General features: G+C 35.9%; 2 protein-coding genes across 2 annotated transcripts in view; both read left to right on the top strand.

Annotated features, from left to right (window-relative positions):
- The window catches only part of LOC145327013 (uncharacterized), a 74,617-nt gene that overhangs the window by 11,338 nt on the left and 49,910 nt on the right, over positions 1 to 13,369 (top strand). The window lies entirely within an intron of this gene.
- Positions 9,293 to 12,098, top strand: LOC145327011 (uncharacterized). The gene is made up of 4 exons (XM_080170488.1): positions 9,293 to 9,676; positions 9,997 to 11,024; positions 11,295 to 11,611; positions 11,864 to 12,098. Exons 1-4 carry the CDS (start codon positions 9,574 to 9,576, stop codon positions 11,916 to 11,918), a joined length of 1,503 nt encoding a protein of 500 aa, XP_080026614.1. The 5' UTR covers positions 9,293 to 9,573; the 3' UTR covers positions 11,919 to 12,098.

The raw sequence follows: 13,369 nt of genomic DNA, 5'->3' as shown, positions 1-13,369 counted from the left end.
AATGTATATCAATTTATCGTCCATTGTCTTGTCCTTTAAGATCCTTGGTAATCTTAAACACTAAAGTTGCTGAATGTCTAATGTATGTGTGCTTGTTTGCTGTTTGAATCTATACGGTCAGGTTTGAGGCTATTTTATTATAGGTGTGCAAGGGATCTTGTGTATAAAGTAAATTGGCGATGAATTAACGTATAAAATTACCCTTCTCTAGATTAAATATTCAATGGAAAAATTTGGACACTGCTTGTTTGTCCATAGACGTCCAAGGGGGGGGGGGGTGAAGGGGTGATTACCCCCACCCCCAAAATTTTGGATTTTCAATTTTTACCCCCCACCGAATTAAAAAGAATTAAAAAAAAATAAAGATTACCCCCCTCAAAAAAAATTTTACCCCCCCCCCCCCCAAATAAAAAAGCTTGGACGCCCCTGTGTTTGTCTCATTCAATCAAGATTAAAGTCACCGAATGAAATAGTATATGTTTATCAAACTTTGGTTAACAGTACATCTTAATTTCCAATATCCCCTCCCTCCCAGGATAAATCATTATCATGCTTTTTTCAGCATTTCATATTTTGTCAAAAATTATTTTTTTTTCTTATTGTAAAATCATTTTGTACGATTTTTATTACGATATACTGAACTTCAGCTCTATATATTACTTTGTGCGTATTTCCATCAATTTACTTTTTGGTGCTTCGCTATTTATGGATGTTATCATCCTTGTTACTTTAATTGTCTAAGTTTCATGAAAGTGTAGTTAAAATTTTAGATAATTTAAACAAGGATAATTAATTTTAAAGCCAGCGCAAAGCAATGATCATATCACGACTAAAAAAAGGATTTAACCTCAGTTATCTAAAGGGATAATACAATTGCCAATAAATTAAAGTACGTCCACAATGATGATGAACAAAATTACCCCCTCTGTAGATTAAAATTAGTGGGTAAAAAGTTTGGACACTCAACTTTATAAAACTATCAATCAAAATTCACTAAAGTCCCCAAAGTTGTTTTGCCAACGAATAAGAAAATGTTATTATATAACTATGGGGACCAGTGTTATAAACAGCCCATAGTCACCTTTCTCTCTGATTTGACATACATTTTCATTGGTTTATGTCGACTAAATGACATATTGTAAAAGTGGTCACGGCTGACATAGACGTCCAAGGGGGGGGGGGGGGTAAAGTTGGGATTACCCCCCCCCCCCCCATTTAAGATTTAACCATTTAGGAGGGGGTATTTACCCTCCAAACAATTTGGGGGGGGGGGGGGTAAATACCCTTCCTCAAAATAAAAAATCCCTAACAAAAAATAAATTTGCGTGCTTCGCGCGCATTTTTAATACCAAATATTTAATACAAACTTTGGAGGGTAAAAACATTTTACCCCTGCCAACAGATTTCAGGTGGGGTAATTACCCCCCCCCCCCCCAAGCAAATTTTATCCCCGGGGTAAAAATTTTGGGAGGGGTAAAAAAAATTTGCGGCGCGCTTCGCGCGCCATTTTACCCCCCTTAAAAAATTTTACCCCCCCCCCCCAAAAAAAAAAAATATTGGACGCCCATGACGGCTGACACTATATACTTACTGCAATGTTTTTGCCGAGAAAAAATAGTCTTAAACTACCACAGGACTAATAAAAAGCTTTCCTAAATACACAGGTTTGGCCTATAAGAAGCTTCACTGTAAAGGAGAATCATGTCAGGTCGGTCCACTGGTTGGCGAGATCTTGACGACAGTCGCACAAACTAACCGACAAATAGACATCCTGTTAATATTGGGATAAACACTAAGCTTTTTTTAAAAAACAGAAACAAAGTTATTTAAAAATTGTCTAGGAGTAGCTGCGCTCTTTAATAAAAGCATTAAATCAACAAAAAAGAGAAAAATGAAATCTTTCTTTATTTGGCTCCTGGTGACATTTCTGCCAACGACCCTTTGTTGTGTATCTTTATAGTTATAGTAGCGAAGATACTCTAAAATTTCTACTAGCTGCTAGAGGCCTCAAGGAGCACTAGTGGGAGGAGTGTTAAGAAGGGGTCGGAAAGGACTGGAAAGTATCATGTGTGACGTCATAAAATTACGTCTAAATTAATCTCTTTTTTAGGGGGTTCCTTTTCCATTTTTCTTCTCATCCATCCCCTTTAGACGTATTTTTATGACGTCACACATGACAATTTCCAACGCTTTGGGGGTTGGATATTTTTTTCAGAGGCGATTTCTCTAAGCGGCTTGAGGCCTCCCCCACCCCCCCCCCCCCCAAAAAAAAAACATAGTTACAAACCTTCCATGAACATATAAGAATCTTTACTGTATAGGAGAACTATATCTGCCAATCTACAAACACACACACACATCGTATTACTATTTATATAAGGAGATTGCGTTATTCGTGGACATAAGTTTCTTTGTTAAATTTTGTCCATTTTATCATTAAATAATTGTTATTAATTGTCTCTTGGTTAAATTATTAAATAGAAAATATTTTCTTTATGAGAAATTGCATTTTTTTCGTTGTAAAACTGTCATTAACAATTAATAATGATTTATCTAACTTTTCACTAAGATTTTTACAATTTTTTTTGTAATCAACTGAAGAACAATTATAAAAATATTTTATATTTGTACTATTGATATCTTATTTTTAATTTTTACATTTTCAATTTATTTCTAACTTTTTTCTATTTCTCAATTTTTAAATAAATTAAAATAAGAGTTATAACTTTAGGTCATTTTAGGAATACACCCCCCCCCCCCTCTTTTTTTAATTTATTTCAAATATACAGTGATGAGGGGGGGGGGGTTAACAGCAAGCATAATATAACAACTCTGGCCTATTAATAAACATTATTTAGTGTTATTGCTGCACTACGTATAGATATAATAGTCAAAGACGTCCAAGGGGGGGGGGGGGGGGTAAAAGGGTTATTACTGATCACCTCCTCCCCCCCCCAAACGAATTTCTATTTTTACCCCCCCCCCAAAAAAAAAAATAAAAAAAATTACCTCTATGATAAAAGGATTGCCCCCCCCCCCAAAAAAAAAAAAAATGAGCTTGGGGGTTTTACCCTTCCCCCCCCCCCCCCCAAATGAAATGACGCCCCTGATAATAGTTAATAGTTATTGCATATTTTTTCATTATGATAAAATCGGTCTACATATAACGGTCAGCAATGAAGTACACACTGTATATACGAGACAAGTTTGTCTCATTATTGCTTGGAATACTAATTTTTAAAAGAGAAGCTTTTCATTAATAATCAGTTTTAGAAGCGGAGCTACTAACAAAGTTATTATGTACCTCTCATTCTATAACTTTCGCTTTCTCTTTCAATCTCTCTCTCTATCTCTTTCTCTCTCTCTCTCTATATATATATATATATATATCTCCTTCTCTCTCTCCTTCTCTCTCTCCTTCTCTCTCTCCTTCTCTCTCTCCTTCAATCTCTCTCTCTCTATCTCTCTCTCTCTCTCTCTCTCTCTCTCTCTCTCTCTCTCTCTCTCTCTCTCTCTCTCTCCTCTCTCTCTCTCTCTCTTTACCTCGTCAATTACCTCATAGGAGCGAGGCTGTTGTCCATGACACTTTAACGTCAGGTCCAACAACCAAGGATAACTAAGGGAAACCATATCTTTCATTATCTGTCTAAACACCCGGAGCATCAGGTTAAGTAACACCCATCAGACAACCAACTCTTTGCACGACTTTTATCTTGTAGTTCTAACTGTGCATGTTAATAAGTTACTTCTGTTTTGAACTAAGGCATATCTCTAATTCCAACTATTAAAGACGAGAATCTGACATAGTGGAAGTAAGAACCATTTTGACGGCTTTAGCCGGGGTTCGAACCCATCAACTCCTCTACGACAAACAGAAGCGCTACGTGTGAAGCCACGATCGCGGGGTACTTAATTTTCTATTTTAGATTTTAAAATAAAAATTTATATTTTCAGGGGTTTACCATCCCCCATTTTTAATTATAGTTTTAAAAAGAAAAATAAAATAAAAAATTATATGGATCATATGAAGGAAATGAAGTCATTCCTAAAAAGGACAGAAATTCCCTTCCAAAAAGGACAGAAATCATCTTCCTTTTTCTCAGATATCTCAAATATGGACAAAAATCACTCTCCTTTTTCTCACATATCTGAAAAAGAGGATAAAAATCACCTTCCTAAATCTCACTTTATCTTCCTAATTCTAAGAAAATTAACCCAATACCTCTAAGTTCTTCCTTATTCTCAGATAGCCTACCTTATTCTAAGAAATTCTTCCTTATTCTAATAAGATCTACCTTATTCTAAGAAATACTTCCTAATTCTATGACAATCTACCTTATTCTAAGACATTCTTCCTTATTCTAAGAAATTCTTCCTAATTCTATGAAAATCTACCTTATTATAAGACATTCTTCCTTATTCTAAGAAAATCTACCTTATTCTAAGACATTCTTCCTTATTCTAAGAAATTCTTAGTTATTCTTATAAGATCTACCTTATTCTAAGAAATACTTCCTAATTTTATGAAAATCTACCATATTATAAGACATTCTTCCTTTTTCTAAGAAAATCTACCTTATTCTAAGACATTCTTCCTAATTCTATGAAAATCTACCTTATTCTAAGACATTCTTCCTTATTCTAAGAAAATCTACCTTATTCTAAGACATTCTTCCTTATTCTAAGAAAATCTACCTTAATCTAAGACAATCTTCCTTATTCTAAGAAAATCTCTTCCTAAATCTCACTTAATCTTCCTAATTATAAGAAAATTAACCCAATACCTCCTAGTTCTTCCTTATTCTCAGATAGCCTACCTTATTCTAAGAAATTCTTCCTTATTCTAATAAGATCTACCTTATTCTAAGAAATACTTCCTAATTCTATGACAATCTACCTTATTCTAAGACATTTTTCCTTATTCTAAGAAATTCTTCCTAATTCTATGAAAATCTACCTTATTCTAAGACATTCTTCCTTATTCTAAGAAATTCTTAGTTATTCTAATAAGATCTACCTTATTCTAAGAAATACTTCCTAATTCTATGAAAATCTACCATATTATAAGACATTCTTCCTTTTTCTAAGAAAATCTACCTTATTCTAAGACATTCTTCCTAATTCTAAGAAAATCTACCTTATTCTAAGACATTCTTCCTTATTCTAAGAAAATCTACCTTATTCTAAGACATTCTTCCTTATTCTAAGAAAATCTTTTCCTAAATCTCACTTAATCTTCCTAATTATAAGAAAATTAACCCAATACCTCCTAGTTCTTCCTTATTCTCAGATAGCCTACCTTATTCTAAGAAATTCTTCCTTATTCCAATAAGATCTACCTTATTCTAAGAAATACTTCCTAATTCTATGAAAATCTACCTTATTATAAGACATTCTTCCTTATTCTAAGAAAATCTACCTTATTCCCTCAAAGTCTTCCTTCTCATCACATATCCTTCCTTTGTCTCAGATAATTTAGCTAATTCTTGCTAATTAGACCAACCATTCCTGGGATCTTAAGCTTCAGACAGAAAAACCTTACTATTTTCTTCATATTCTACCAGGAGATGAGAACAGTCTGTGTTGCAATAATTTTATGTAGATCAGATTTTTTCATCCAAATAAAAAAGCTAGCTTTTTTAAGAGTGAAAAATAAGAATGTTTTTAATTTAATGACAAACTAGCCCCTAGAGACCTCTTTAATTTTAGTGGGTTTCTAATTTTTTTTTTTTTGGGGGGGGGGAGATTTTTCCTAGGGGAGATATTTGTTTAGAATGTGTTAGTACTCTCCCCCAAAATAGCTATAAACCTTCCTTTGTCTTATAAGAAGCTAAACAGTAATGAAGAACCATACTGCTTCTATATATAATATTAAAAAAATATTCTTATAAAAAAGGTAGCTTTTAGAAATTAGAAAAAAAAACGTCCGTCAGCTTGGCTAGCCTGGACAAGAATTTGACACAGCACGGCCGCCTACATGGTAAGGGAGGGTGTGTATTTTTCATGAACGAACACTAACCCACAGACATACATTTAAAATAAGACCATAGACTATGTATATTTAGAATTTTAAGAATTTTAATGGATAATTAATTATATTGTTAGTGTTTTATTTCAAACTAGCGGCTACGCTCCTAGAGACACTTTTAGGGGCACTTTAGGTGGTGGGAATTGAATTTAATATCTCCATTTTCTATAGTAGTTTAAAATGAAAAAGTGAAAAAAATGAAGGGAAGGGGGTTAATTTTTTTTGTTTTGGTGGGGGGGGGGATAATACTCATCCCCACATTTTTCATTCTTTTTTTTTTATTTTAAATTAAAATTTTTTGTAAAGGAGTAATATTTTTCAAGGTGGGTGGTGGTACCCTTCTCAAAATAGCTATAAACCTTCTCAGGATCTATGAGAAGCTACAGTGTAAAAGTGAACCATATCGGTTCAGCGGTATCTAATTATTTTTAAAAAACTTTTATATTACATATTCTATATTTATAAATTGTCTGTGATATGTTGTCCTTGTCCCATGCCGAAACAGAGAAATCAACCTATAATCAGGAATTAAGAGGGATAGGACAATGGATGATAAATCAATTTACTTAATTAATTAAATAAAAAGTCTCTAAAGTTGTTGAGCCCATAAATAAGAAATTGTTAAAATAAAACTTAGTGTACTCTGTAATAATCCAGGGAGGGAGTGAATATTGAGCTGTTTATTACACTGCACTGGTCCCCAAAGTTTTATAATAACGTTTTCTTATTCAGTGACTTAAAACTTTTATTGAATTTTATTGGTTTGTACATTAAAATGAGTGTCCTGTCCATTAACGATTCAATTCAACCACTAATTATAACTTACAAAAGGGATAATTTTATGTTTAATCAGTGAGGATTTACATCAACTTATCGGCAATTGTCTTATTCCTTGGATCCCTGTTAATAGTAAACGATTTAACCACCAATTATAACTTACAGAAGGGATAATTTTATGTTTAATCATTGAGGATTTACATCAACTTATCGGCAATTGTCTTATCCCTTTTGATCCCTGTTAATAGTATATTTTCGGAATTGGTATTTGTTATGCAATATGGTGGAATTTCAAAAAATACATTAAACGTGTCTCTAGGAGCATTTTGGCAAGCGGCCCAGGTCGTTCGGAATAAAACGTGGAAAGACAAGGATAAAAAGTCGATATGAGAAGTCTAAAGTGACACAGTTTGAGAGATCTTAAGCGAATTATGTGAAAAAATTCGCTCGTAGTATTGAATAAAAAGTAAAAGGGCTGATATAGAAAGCCTGGAGAGTTAGCAGACAGAAAAAATTAAATTAACCTTAGTTGTCAGCTACGGCCGTTAGATGGCAGTAGAGAGACGTAATATAGAGGGAGTACCTCTTGCGGCGTATTCGTGCATTATAAACGATACACAGGCTATATGAAGCGGCAGGGGCCGACAATGATGTACAGGCACGTTTATATACTCTTAACTGAGTGGTAGTAGAGGAGGACTCTACGTATGGCGGTACAGGCCAGATAAGTTTCTCAATTGCGGTAGGCAGATTGTGAGACGGAACGGTACAAGTTTAGATTAAAACCACGAGGGGTGGTTGTTGTCAAGCTGAGCGCGAAAGCAAGTAGTCATACACACACACACGCACACACACACTTACACTCGGACTACAGGGGCCGAGAGAAAGCTCGCTGTTTTACTTCATTCTTTATCTGACCATTGAACGAACAACATCTAAATACAAAAGTGAAAGAATAAAGAATAAAGGATAGTTGAAACATAGATTTATGCTACAAAGTCGCTTGTGATATTAATCGTTTAAGTTTTTTCTAAAAATTTATTTTTTGTAGCATTAGTTTCGCAATCCTTTATGAAACGATAATATTAATTGTATATGTAAAGTGAATTAATCTTTTTAAATGAGAAAGTAGATTTAAGTTTCGAGAATGGTTTTTTATAAGGATAAAATATTTCAGTTTAGATAGTGGTATGTAAATCAGAATTACCTAAGATTCAAAATTAAGCACGTTTTCGTAAAAAATCGACAAACGAACGTTTCAATTGTACGAATAAGCGTTCAACTGTGAATTTTTATCGAAAATTTTCTATCGAAAATGTGCTTATTTAAGATTGATGAACGAAAATTTGTTAAACGATTCGAATGAAGCACATAAGACAAAGAACTTATTCTGTTCCTATAAATCCTTTAAATTTACCATTCTCGAAACTTCTGGGTTACTTTAGATGGAACAGATTTACTCGTTCCGAGTCTTTCCGCGTTTTATTTCGATCGAGCTTCGGACAATATGACAAAATTGAGTAGGTACACGTTCCAAACGGATTTTTCTGGAATTCAAGCTATGAAATAATAATGTGAGGTTTTCATTGAAGTATTTAAAACGAAAAAGAAAATTGGTATTTGTTATGCAATATGGTGGAATTTCAAAAAATACATTAAACGTGTCTCTAGGAGCATTTTGGCAAGCGGCCCAGGTCGTTCGGAATAAAACGTGGAAAGACAAGGATAAAAAGTCGATATGAGAAGTCTAAAGTGACACAGTTTGAGAGATCTTAAGCGAATTATGTGAAAAAATTCGCTCGTAGTATTGAATAAAAAGTAAAAGGGCTGATATAGAAAGCCTGGAGAGTTAGCAGACAGAAAAAATTAAATTAACCTTAGTTGTCAGCTACGGCCGTTAGATGGCAGTAGAGAGACGTAATATAGAGGGAGTACCTCTTGCGGCGTATTCGTGCATTATAAACGATACACAGGCTATATGAAGCGGCAGGGGCCGACAATGATGTACAGGCACGTTTATATACTCTTAACTGAGTGGTAGTAGAGGAGGACTCTACGTATGGCGGTACAGGCCAGATAAGTTTCTCAATTGCGGTAGGCAGATTGTGAGACGGAACGGTACAAGTTTAGATTAAAACCACGAGGGGTGGTTGTTGTCAAGCTGAGCGCGAAAGCAAGTAGTCATACACACACACACGCACACACACACTTACACTCGGACTACAGGGGCCGAGAGAAAGCTCGCTGTTTTACTTCATTCTTTATCTGACCATTGAACGAACAACATCTAAATACAAAAGTGAAAGAATAAAGAATAAAGGATAGTTGAAACATAGATTTATGCTACAAAGTCGCTTGTGATATTAATCGTTTAAGTTTTTTCTAAAAATTTATTTTTCCCTCCCTCCCACTCCCTTAAATTTTTTCATCAGTATGTTTTAATTTTATAGCATTTCTTTATATATTTTTTCTTTTCATAAATCGTCGGTTTTTTATGCACGTGGTTTTTGATAGGGCAATAATAGATAGTTTTATGATTCAAATTTCAAATTTTATGTTATAAGATTTAATCTAAAAAATTTTTATAGGGGTCAATTTTAATGTCGATTCGATTTATTTCCTTTAAACAATAGTTTCTCATTTATAATGCTTTGTTTAATTTTATATGAGTTCATTCTAGATTTTTTGACTTATATTATATATAATTTTTCAGATTTTTTATCATAAGCCTTTGTTTCTATCTCGTACGGCGCATATTCACACATAAGATGGCCGACGGTGAGGACGAAATGCAGCTGCCACATTTGGGTGACATAGCCCAAGAATTGCCGGCATTTGAGGATGAAAACGGTTTCGAACCTGTATCTCCAGGTATTATTTTAATTAACAGATTATTGGCTATTAAGTATAGAGTTTTTCTTGTAATCACGTATCTTGATATAGACCTATGGTTATATACGTTACATCAATGCTTGTTTTTTAAAAAAAAAAAAAAAAATTTTTCGACTCGTGCATACACTTGTTTAAGACACAGTAATATATAAATTTACTTTAGCTGAATTACAATTCTGTCGACTACATTCATGGTTTTTTCATTTTGGACATGTTTTGTTTAGTTTTAACCGTTCAAAATAGCCTTTTTGCAATGTATAAATGAAAATCGATAATGGAAATAGCTTTTTAATTTTTAGCAGCGGACGTAGATGATGATCCTGCCGTTGACAGTGACGAAAGTGTCCATGATCAAGAGGATCAGATTGACGCTGCTCATGCGCAGTTCCATGAATCTCAACCAGCTCCTATGATGGATGAAATTGCGGAGGCGGATCGAATGAATGATGGAAACGGAAGAGATCCAGCGGAATTGTTGGCCATGCTAGGTGATGATGCACCAATGGGTGCCAGACCGTTTCGTGCTTCCACACCTCTCATTCCAGCACCTCAATCGTACATTCAACAAGAAAGGGCCAGATATGGTCAACATGATCATGTTAATAGAGTAGCACAGCATCACCCTCAGCATCTACCACAGTGTCGGCCTGGCCCAGTTCATTATCCATCTCAGAATCAGGCAATGAATTTTAGTAACGTTAACATAAATGCGGCACCATACATGGCAGGAGGCGCGGCAGCTAGGCCACAACCGCAGCAAAACGGCGAACGCATACGCCATAGGTCGGAGGAACTACCCAGAGTGCCGACAAAATCAGCTCAGTCTGTCATGCCTCCACGCGGTACATGTCATGACCGAGGATCAGCAGCTGACAGGCCCTTGTCTGTCGATAATTCGGGTCAGGTACCAAACAGTGCTCTTATTGACGTGATTCGCATGCTAGTCAGCGACAGAAATCAGAAAAACCAGCAGAGCACCAGTGCTTCCCAACCATCGACCAGCAATGGTGTTGGCGGTGTCCAGCAACAGCAAGTTCAACAGCAGCAGAGGGCTGGCATGCAAGCGCCTCAAGCAGCCAATTTTCAACAGGCTACGCCGTTTCCCCAAGGTTGGCAGATGGTCGCGTTACCAAGCAGAAGACTTGTCGCAGGCGTGCCTACAAAAACGAAGCCGCCCGGTTTCTGCCTAGTACATTATGCTGTTACGCAACAAACCAGACTGGGAAAAATAACTGAGGTCAATGCGCAGAATTGCCGTGACTCCAGTTATTTGAGGTTGATGCAGAAGACTGGCCTCGATCTATTGTCTGTTCAGAATTATATCGAGGTAACATTATTACAACTATTCGACAAAGAGTATCGTTCACAGTCTTAGTCTTCTCTCCTTTTTTACAGTTTTTTCGAATAATTTTTTAATTTCACAAGTTATGTGGTAGTGGGACTTGTGGTTATCTTTAATACTATAGATCTTAATAAGCACTAGAGCAGTTTATCTAAACAAAGTAATATTTGAGGTTGTTGTGGTATACCACCATATTTGATTTAAATACCGTTTAAGTGTTATAAGAATTTGTTACGATTTTAAACTATAATTTAGGATGCAGTTCGCGAGCTTTACAATTTGTATTTGCCCCCTGAGGCCCACGCCACCGTCCATCGCAGTATGGAGTTTTCGCTTATGGCCATCGAGCTGCTCAAGTTCATGAGTCTCTACATGAGCTTGACGTTTACAAACAGCCCCTCGGTGGTTGTCAAGTTTGCCTGCAACGATAATCGTGAAGTTCTGCAGGGTGAGAGGCTCACCAGATTAAATACTTTGCGCAAGGAGCATGAAGAAAGTGAGAAGCGCAGACGGGACAGAGAGCGAGAGGCCAGGCCATCTGCGAAACGCTTCACTGGCACGTGCCACAATTGGTAAGCGTTTAAATTTTTTAACATATTTTTTCTTTTCTGCTGCCAGTTTGAATGAGTTGTAATGATAATTCTCGATTTTGCGCGGGCAATCAATGGATATGCCAATGGATAATCAAAGAAGTTTTTCTTTTCGAAAAATACATAGTTTAGTTTTTTAAAAAAATATATATATATTCGCAATTTAACTTACTATTTAGCACAGAGTTTTTTAGTTGTTAAACTCAGCCGGTTTAATGATAATTATATTTTCAGCCAGAAACAAGGCCATAGAGCCTCCCAGTGCACAGCTCCTAAGAAGAAGGATTGAAGCGAGGCTTCGAGTTCCCCGGCCATAGCAGTACTTCCATCTACCAAAGCCGAGGAGCTCCTCATTGACGATGTTATCGCTCCAATCGATAACGATAATGTACCTGACACAAAAACTATTGACTTTAACTCCAATGGTAACATTGAAATCGACGACAATACTTCTGTTAAAATTGTTACCAGTGACTTAGTCGCAAGTTCTTTAAGTGACATATCTGACCAAGAATTTGCGGCTTTTATTGACAAAGAAATTGACCGGTTGCAAGATCTGGGTTTCGGTCCAGTTGCAGGAGGGATCCATGATCCAAAGGCCCAGTTATTTTATACACAGATTTTAAACGCCAGTGATTCCGTTTTAGAATTATTAAAAGACGGTTATAAACCGGACATAGTTACTTCTCTTCCTGAGGCTACAGACCTTAGGAACAACATGAGCGCGTTGCAAAACATGCAATTCGTTCAGGCAAAGACAGACAAATGGGTCAAGGAGAACATTGTTAGGAAAGTCGATTATAAACCATATTTTGTCAACCCTTTGACGGTGGCGTCAAAGTTGGATAGTGAGGGTAACGTGAAATTACGTCAGTGTTTAGATTTGTCACGTACACTGAACGACTGTTTAAGAAAAGTTTCTATGAAAATGGAGGATATTTCCATGGTTCTTCCCAGAGTCACGTCCGGCTGCTGGATGTCCGTGTTGGACATCTCAGCGATGTATTGCCATTTGGCATTACATCCAGATTTCCGTGGTTTATTCGGCTTTGCGGTTGTCAACACCTCTGGCACGCGGGAGTTCTATGAGTTTTTAACACTGCCATTCGGCACAGGTTAGTTTGTGTTTTATTTCCTAATTCAATCAATGGTATTATTTCGATGCGCAAGCGTTAAAACGCCTAAGGATAGCGATGTCTATTGTCCTAATCAGTACAATATGAAATGTATTTGACAACCTTATGCATACCAAAAACCAAAAAACGAGTGTATAGTTTGTGTTTTTTACGTTTTGGTAGTGTTTTTCTTAAGAAATGATCGAGCGTCGAATTTAAATTGTACATATTTTTTAAAAATTTGATCCATAAGAATGCAATATTTTTTGTCAGGACCAGCCACATACATAATGAATTCTCTGATAGTCCCCATACGAAGATTCTGCCACGCTCGAGGCATAGACTTGTCAACATTTGTTGATGACTCGTTCAATTCAGCCCTGTCTAAAATTAAAGGATTGGCTAGCCTTAAGTTCATAAAATTTGTGTTCGAGAGTACAGGCTGGACATTAAACTTATCGAAATGTGTCGGGCCTACTACTTCTTTGTGTTACCTGGGCTTTAATTTAGACTCAATTTCTATGAGAATCAGTGCTCCCCTAATGAAGATAATAATTCTCACAAATGACATTAACGCTGCCATTTCAAAGGCTGACAAGGTTGGCGTAATATACGCCAAAGAATT

Source organism: Acartia tonsa, chromosome 8 (genome assembly GCF_053477335.1).
Source record: "Acartia tonsa isolate MP-2025a chromosome 8, ASM5347733v1, whole genome shotgun sequence".
Classification (NCBI taxonomy): domain Eukaryota; kingdom Metazoa; phylum Arthropoda; class Copepoda; order Calanoida; family Acartiidae; genus Acartia; species Acartia tonsa.
Note: the sequence above shows the minus strand (reverse complement) of the source record. Positions and strands in the feature narration are given on the sequence as shown.

Coding starts and splice junctions, on each gene's coding strand:
- LOC145327011 (XM_080170488.1), top strand. CDS start 9,574: ATGGCCGACGGTGAGGACGAAATGCAGCTGCCACATTTGGGTGACATA. Junction 9,677..9,996: donor TTTCGAACCTGTATCTCCAG/GTATTATTTTAA, acceptor TTTAATTTTTAG/CAGCGGACGTAGATGATGAT. Junction 11,025..11,294: donor CTGTTCAGAATTATATCGAG/GTAACATTATTA, acceptor ACTATAATTTAG/GATGCAGTTCGCGAGCTTTA.